The sequence below is a fragment of the Sycon ciliatum genome, chromosome 10 (genome assembly GCF_964019385.1).
Source record: "Sycon ciliatum chromosome 10, ocSycCili1.1, whole genome shotgun sequence".
NCBI lineage: Eukaryota > Metazoa > Porifera > Calcarea > Leucosolenida > Sycettidae > Sycon > Sycon ciliatum.
Window position 1 is genome coordinate 19579016 of NC_088652.1, and position 8298 is coordinate 19587313.

The 8298-nt window shown below is 45.6% G+C and overlaps 2 protein-coding genes across 2 annotated transcripts in view; one reads left to right on the plus strand and one right to left on the minus strand.

The window, feature by feature from the left end:
• The first annotated feature begins 208 nt into the window (after positions 1–208).
• LOC135825744 (RIIa domain-containing protein 1-like) lies at positions 209–4787 on the plus strand. The gene is made up of 4 exons (XM_065338365.1): positions 209–419; positions 2080–2156; positions 2586–2632; positions 3269–4787. The coding sequence occupies exons 1-4, from the start codon at positions 327–329 to the stop codon at positions 3343–3345; spliced, it is 294 nt and encodes a 97-aa protein (XP_065194437.1). The 5' UTR covers positions 209–326; the 3' UTR covers positions 3346–4787.
• An 893-nt stretch (positions 4788–5680) lies between these two features.
• Positions 5681–8298, minus strand: part of LOC135825743 (uncharacterized) — a 70070-nt gene continuing 67452 nt past the window's right edge. Inside the window, exons 29-30 of the mRNA XM_065338364.1 lie at positions 7644–7713; positions 5681–6769 (exon numbers count right to left, since the gene is read on the minus strand). Of these exons, the coding sequence (XP_065194436.1) occupies positions 6387–6769; positions 7644–7713 (453 nt within the window). The 3' untranslated portion in view covers positions 5681–6386. The remainder of the gene's footprint in view (positions 6770–7643; positions 7714–8298) is intronic.

Genomic DNA, 8298 nt, shown 5'->3' on the forward strand with positions numbered 1-8298 from the left:
CACTACATGATGTAGATCTACACTGCACTACACTATACTCACTACTACTACACTAGTCTACAGTCCGTCAGTCATTCGTAGGTCTAGTACAGGATCGATGCAGTCGTAGATATCTGCAAAGACTACAAAAGTCAGTACAAAGTCATGGACTAGTCACAGTACACAATGATTATGTCAATGGTCAGTGAAGACAAGTGCTGAATTCATGAAGTGGCGTGCAAGTGCGGTACTGACTCGCTTTGTAGCTGGACTTTCCCCTCTTCTTCCCCCCCTGCTGTGGAAATATCGGTGAACATTACTTGATCGGTGAAGGAAAGTCAGAAGCAATGAGTGGAAGTTACAGTTTGAACAGATTCGATAAAGATGTACCGAGATTTACATTGTCTGACGAGGAGCAAATAGAACTTGACATCTACAAGGTATGAATGTAAGGATTATAGTCACCATGGACCATGGTCACTGCTGTGTGTGAGACTGCTAGGCTACAACGGTACTAGCATTGGCGGCACCCGCACAGATACACATACCCCAGATAGTTAGTTGGGATTGTGAGTGAAGTCTGCAATGGTAGCAAATCCCCCCCCCCCCGCCCCCCGCGAAAACAACATTTTGTCTATAATAATTATTACGATTGTATGATGACATGTAACCACGTCCCTCTCAACGTAGCAGTGTGTGCATATCAACATGATACTGCGGAAGTACAATGTACAGTCTTGCTTAAAGGGGAAGTTAAGGCAAAAATTAAAATTTCACCAGTTGTAGTCTTCGGGGTGCTGAGTCGAATGGTCGTGGTCCGAGGAAGCTGAGACGCTCCCTTCCTACTTGAATCCCAATCGAACTCGCGCACTTCCACCGAAACTGGGTGACTGCGCCCTACTAGATGGGGATTTGTATGCAAAATGTCACTAAAAGCGCCATTTCGTTCTTATAAAAGCACGGATGACCGCGATTGGCCCATATGTTGTAGTCTTTTGGACGCTGAGTCGACTGGTTTTGGTCCGAAAAGGCTGCGATGCGGCGTTCCTCCTTTATTCCCAATCGAACATGGTTGAAGAAGCGGTCACGTGCTCCTGCGTACACCAGTCACCTGGTCACCGTGCCTGCAGGGTACAACTTACTAGCCTGTTTGACCTTTTTTGGCTGCAGTCCTGTCACTCGAGTTGAACTCGAGTTGAACCTTGGTGTGAAAGTTGTCACCTGCTAGCGTGGTGACCAGGTGATTTGGGCACCCAGGACCACGTGACCGCTTCTTCAACCATGTTCGATTGGGAATAAAGGAGGAACGCCGCATCGCAGCCTTTTCGGACCAAAACCAGTCGACTCAGCGTCCAAAAGACTACAACATATGGGCCAATCGCGGTCATCCGTGCTTTTATAAGAACGAAATGGCGCTTTTAGTGACATTTTGCATACAAATCCCCATCTAGTAGGGCGCAGTCACCCAGTTTCGGTGGAAGTGCGCGAGTTCGATTGGGATTCAAGTAGGAAGGGAGCGTCTCAGCTTCCTCGGACCAAGACCATTCGACTCAGCACCCCGAAGACTACAACTGGTGAAATTTTAATTTTTGCCTTAACTTCCCCTTTAATGAAATTCAGTCGCTTCGCTCAAGTTTTCGCCTTTCACCATTTCGCAGTCCAGTGTTCGCAGGTCTAGGGCTGCGCAACGCCCGGCGTGTACTTGAGTGATGCGACTGGATTTCATGAGCAGCACTGCACAGTGTATGGTGCTGTACTGCAGTGCATGAAGTCTGGGTCTCTGGGAGAGGTGACATGATGGAGGTGATAGAGGTGATGCGAATGATGTCATGGTGGTACGTCAGTGAAGCCGCTCATGGACGTTATCTGTATACAGCGCGAGTCGCTAGTACATAGCTGTGCAAAGCATATCAACTGATCGAATAATCGCATTACATCTATAATGTCTGATCGCTGCTGCTGCTGCTGCTGCTGCTCCTGCTGCTGCTCACAGTCAAGTGATGCATGTGTGTGTGTGTGTGTGTGTGTGTGTGTGTGTGTGTGTTTATGTGTGTGTGTGTTTATGTGTGTGTATGTGGTCATTCACTTTTCTCCATGTAGAAAAAGCTGAGGATTGAGAATGAGAAGTACTTGCGTCAGCATATAGAATTACCGATTCTGTTGCAGAAGTTTACAAGGTAAGAACGAGATTAATTGTCCTGCTCTTCAATCAATAGACGGTATATTTAGTGTTCTATACTATTCTGCCCAGCCTATGAAATCACCTGTCCATGGTGCGGCATGCATTGTGCTCCGACTTGATGATTTCAAGTTAGATCTTAGCAGCCAGCAGTGAGTTTCTGTCGCGTCCCTGGGACAAGGAATGAGTAGTCAGAGGAGACAAGTGCCACTGTCAAGGGGTGCAACATGTGCCTAGGTCGGAGATGGGGAAATTGCCTAGGTGGGAGATGGGGTTGTGCTTAGGCTAGAGGAGAGCAATCATTTCAACTAAGCTGCTGTTACTGACCCTGCTTACACATCTTCACCCTATCTTGTTGTGGTTCTTGATCTTATTGTGGTTGTGGATCCTGTTGTGGTTCTTGGTCTTGTTGTGGTTGTTGATTCAGGAGTGTGTTGAAGGAACAACCCACGGATATTGGTCATTTTGCTTCAAGTGAGGTTACATTATAAATGTTGATTAAAATTGATGATATTCTGTGTGACTGTCATCCTTTTGCCGTTGATGCTGAATTTGTCGTCACTGCTTCAAATCTGTATTCTAATGATGGCGTGTCAAGCATGTGTCAAGTATGCACTGGGGTTACAGAACAGCTTGTTGCTTTTTGCAGTTGTTGGTTGTTGATGTTGCTGCTGTTGCTGCTGCTGCTGCTGCTGCTGCCGCTAAGCTCTTTCCAAACACTGTGCAACCGTGAAAATGGGTTTCATGTCGATCTGAGCAATGTGTATTGCTGCCAGATACCTGAAAGAGTACACGGACTCATGCGGGACAGGAAAAGAAAAACCATGCATGTATGTAAGAGTATGACACATATATCAAGCTATACCTCAAGACACTACTGCATTTCATGTGTGTATGCTTTCATTGTGTATAACGTTACATATAGTTCTCCTTGTATGTATGTATATATGCATGTGTGTGTGTGTGTGTGTGTGTGTGTGTGTGTGTGTGTGTGTGTGTGTGTGTGTGTGTGTGTGTGTGTATGCATGTGTGCGTGCACGTGTGTGCATGTGCTTGAGTATGTGTTTGTGGTGTGTGTATGTGTATGTGTGATCTATATTATTGCTTTAGAGTTCTTCGCCCAGACAAACCTTCGTAATGAAATTGAGCAGGAAATCAGTTTAGCATCACTTCGACGACAGTCATGACTACGACATGCCAGAATCTGCTCGTGCAAATTTGGTACAACTCTATATCAGTATGTGCACTCCACATGCTTCATTCATGTCTGACTGGCTTATAACATTCATGTGCTGACTGGCTTATAACTGTCACTGTATTCTACGAATACTAGTATGCCGGCTATGCAGGACTTCATGTGTTTTACTGCTTCAATCAGACTCAATAATTGATGGAATGTAAAGTTGAGGAAATGGCAGTGCCGATGTTATCCGCGCATTGCCACACACTACTGCTGCTGTTGCTGCAGTCTTCGAAGTTCACCTGTGTAATATGGCTGCCAACTAATGCTATATTGATGTCATCTTGTTCTAGTGACCTTGCTGCAACTTTTGTACTAAAACATACAGTCAAACAATGATCTCTCGTCTACTTCAGTACTAGACTAGAATAATGTATTATATTGTTTTTCTAAGCACTCGCAGACTCCATTGCAGCCATTCACACATTATAGGGTACCTCACTTCTAACTCTCCAACTACGGTCTCTTTGCTGCATATGTTCACTTCACTTCCAAAAAAAAACAAATAATATTAGATATAAATTGAATGCACCTTATTATTATATTGTTTTGTGCAATAATAACATCACAATGAGCTGTGATGCAGCAAATGTGGTTTTGGACTAAATCACTTGAAGTAAATGCTAGGCTAAAAGCAAATTGTCTATCCTGTCTGTATGGTTCATCAAGCAGGGACAAGCATTTTATCTGTATGACGTAGCTGCACTTTTTAGAGCCAGGGGAATCCCCCGTTCACCATCCAGCAACCATCAGTCCCAATCAATTTAGCAACGCGTCTGGGTCTCAAAATCACATACAACACTGTAGTTACAATGTTGAACATTGCCGTATTTTCCAGAGTATAAGTATAAGCTGCACTTTGAACACAAGTAATTCATCCAAGTAGCTACATTCACATGCAGTCCTCACAGCGACGCAAGAAGACACCCCTTTCTAGTCTATCCAACGTTCCTTCCCTTCTTTTCAGGACAGTACAGGGAAGGATGAAAAGTATGATTAGGACTGGAATAATTATTATAAAGTTCAGCTCGGATGGTGAGCCAATTATGGTAAAAAGGAGGAGGACAAAAATCCCCTCTTGGACCAACCTGAGCCCTCCAAGTTGGAAGGTTGTTGGTTTGCGTCTCGGAGAAGTGTTGGAGCTAGGTGTCAGGTCGTTGAATGTCTCAGTATTCCTTGCCAGTTTGGTGCCATTTTTGTCGCACTCGATGACTGTATATGATCTGGTTACGTTGGTGGACAGTTAGTCATAACTCGTAACATTTTATCATTCTCCTTTTTTACCATAATTGTAATTATACTAGTAATTTGATTACTTGTAAATTTTAATAATGTCAGTCAGTTGTCTGATGATTGCCCATGGGCATGAAACCAATAGTTACAACCGGATGATGTGTGGTGCTCTGTGACTTGTGTGTAATTTTGATTAAAAAACGAAATACAAATTTCCATAGTCAAAGGAAAACAACCTGTACAACACCTGTAAAGTGCATCCTCAGCCCACACATTAATAACCAGTGTACTGTACACTATGTACGCTATGTCTGCACTATGTACAGCATGCCTATAGTATGTGCACTATGTACAGCATGCCTATAGTATGTACACTATGTACAGCATGCCTATAGTATGTCTGCACTATGTACAGCATGCCTATAGTATGTACACTATGTACAGCATGCCTATACTCGTAGTATGGGTGACAATCACCACAGCACATGTACTGTACAGTGCAGTATCAGCAAGAGTAGTGATAGATCAGAAAAGGGTTTGCTCCCCACACCGGAGCTCGCGCTATTCCGCCGACTTTACTTGACACTTGACTGACCCACGACTGCCATCCAGAGCACACGAGAAATCCATCGAGCCTTCGACTCGGCAAACCTGCAAGAAAGCACCACTCCCTGCTCAATACACAGTGTTTCGGGGAATTCACCCCTCATCAGTTGAGCTTGAGTAGGCTGAGGAAGATTGTGCCTGAAGAGCACCACTTATATAGTGCTCTCCAGGCACAAACATCACCAGGGATACAAACTTACAGAGACGCTCCGTTTCCAGCGGTATGCTTTATGCACAATCTTCCTCAGCCTACTCAAGCTCAACTGATGAGGGGTGAATTCCCCGAAACACTGTGTATTGAGCAGGGAGTGGTGCTTTCTTGCAGGTTTGCCGAGTCGAAGGTTCGATGGATTTCTCGTGTGCTCTGGATGGCAGTCGTGAGTCAGTCAAGTGTCAAGTAAAGTCGGCGGAATAGCGCGAGCTCCGGTGTGGGGAGCAAACCCTTTTCTGACAAATCATCGCCGAAGTCGCAACCACTACTTCGTACAGTAGTGATAGATTGTGCATAAAGCATACCGACGGGTAATTGCCAATCAGCATGAGGATACTGATCATGCTACATAATACCCACACCGCTAACTATCCATCTACACCGACTTGTACAGATACCCGCAATGTTATTCATAACAGATCAACATCTGACTTGTGCAGATGCCTGCAATGATATTCATAACAGATCAACATCTGACTTGTGCAGATGCCTGCAATGATATTCATAACAAATCAACCGTCGACTTGTACAGACACCTGCATTGCTATTCACACCTATGTGTTCTTACCGATAGTAGCTTGATCAGCCTACACCATCAACAATAGCACCGCAGCATACGCGGGGGGGGGGGGGGGGGGGGGAGGGCGGGGGATGGAAACTGACGAAGTCTATCACATTATCATACCTATTGTTACACATTCAACGGCTTACTGAGGTCAAGAAATGGCTCTCACGTGATGGCAAATACCAGTTTGTCCCTTTGCCGTTCTCCTCAGTCTTCATTGTCTTGCTGTTAGACACAGGTCATCGCTGCCCAGGCTATGGCAACCAGCTGCAGTGACACAAACACTACTGCAATTCATTGCTGCATATCCGGTCTGAGCACTGGCCTTAGCAGACTGCCACCTCCACCGGTCTGGAGTAACTTATTGTGTTTTTCACTCCTGCTGCTCCTGCTCCTGCTGCTGCTGCCGCCGCTGCTCCTCATGCTGTTGCTGTGGCTGCGTCGGGGGTCGCTGCTGCTCTTCTTGTTGCTGATCAGGACGGGAGAAAAACTGCATGTACTGACTCAGCTTATCAACAGACAACAGAGTTGGCAGATGAACAGTCGGTTTGGATGGTTGCTGATGATGATGAGCAGCAGAGGCTGATGACTGATCAGTAGTAGCTGCCGCTGCTGCATGCGTAGTAGCACATGGACAGGTATGATGTGGGAAACAAGCAGCAGTGGCAGCGGTGGCAGCGTCAGCAGTGGCAGTACTGGCTATACTGGATGTGGAACAGCACTGACCTGTAGCACACATACTCAATCCCATTGTACCTGTAAGGAAAGCAGACCGAACACACGCATACGTACATGCATACACACACATACACACACATACATACGCATACATACGCATGCACATGCGCGCACACACACACACACACACACACACACACACACACACATATTGGTCAGGCTTAACTTTACTTCTTCGCACATTCAAGCGGGATGCATTGGTGCACCGCCATAATGGTGATAGTTTGCCTGTATAGTTCACCAACATGGCACAATAAGTCAGCCTGAGGCTGTGGCTGCATCAGTGCATAGCTGTATGGTGCGAGTTGCCATCAATACAGATAATAACTCAGTTGGCAGGCGTTTCAGTTGAGCCTCTTTCAGTGTGGCTGACTTTGGAAATATTGTTCTGCTGGAAGGTCGACAGTTTGCCCTTTTGACTTTCTAGCCTCACTTCCTGTTGTGTGTGTGTGTAAGAAATCAGATAAAGCATGCCATGTGTGTGTCATGGTGGCTGATATCTTGTGTGTATAATGTGGACTGTAAGAGTTAGCTTGGTAGTGTGTGAAGTGTTGTATATCTTGTGTGATTAGCGTGGACCGTAGATTTGTAGTGAAGTGTTGTATATATTGTGTGTACAATTTGGAAAGTAGCTTGGTAGTGAAGTGTTGCACTCTCTAGACCTTGTACATCCAAACACAAACATTTGCTCAAACTCACCGGCATCAAATCGAAAGTGAGTAGGGGCACATGTTTCACTGGGATCAGCTGCACCCCTACCCCCTTTGCCTAGAACCCTACCATTCTAGACCTGCCGTTCTAGACCTGCTTTTAGACCTGCCGTTCTAGACCTGCCGTTCTAGACCACCTAAACACAAAAAAGTAGAAGATATGATAATCTGACAATACTCACTTGAACTGAGGAGAGGAAATAAGCATGTACTACTGTGGATGTCTCCATCACTTGTCTTCTCAGCTAGGTGCTGCAGACAGCGAAGAGCAGGAGATCAGAAAAACCCACATGAAGATCGTATTTTCAATTTCCTGTATCCAACAGTTTCACTAAGGATTGCGTCAATGCCGAAAATTGGCAATGGATTTACGTGTGCATACATCTCTTTCCAATTTTCGCTCCTGTCGACTTTCATATGATAAGCATGCTCTTGTCTTTCCTGAGTCATAATTTGCATTGAACAATAAAAGCGCATACCCAGGCATGCACTGGATATTGGCTAGCCTGAACCAGGAGAATGAGAAAGAGAAGAACACACCTGCCACCAGTATTTATTCCTCAGTTTGAGAGTGCAGGCCGCAGGCATAGTCCGGGGATGCTGGTCTAAGACTAGGATTGAGACACAGAGGGTACTAGGTTCAAGTCCTGCTTGGAAGCGGAAGGGGTTTTCCATCTGTGCTGCGACCCACAGTTAATTGGGAACTTGTGGCCTGGCACGAGGGAAGCATGGATGAAGCGAATGGGATTTCGGTCGTTGACCACTTTGTGGTGGGTCTGATCTACTAACCTCCCATCGCTTTGGAGCTGCACCTGCGCCTTGATCCTAGAGGGTGGT

Bases quoted from the DNA above. Each gene is read 5' to 3' on its own strand.
- LOC135825744 (XM_065338365.1), top strand. From the start codon at position 327: ATGAGTGGAAGTTACAGTTTGAACAGATTCGATAAAGATGTACCGAGA. The intron at 420-2,079 runs GTATGAATGTAA...TTCTCCATGTAG, and splicing joins TAGAACTTGACATCTACAAG to AAAAAGCTGAGGATTGAGAA. The intron at 2,157-2,585 runs GTAAGAACGAGA...TTGTTGATTCAG, and splicing joins CTGTTGCAGAAGTTTACAAG to GAGTGTGTTGAAGGAACAAC.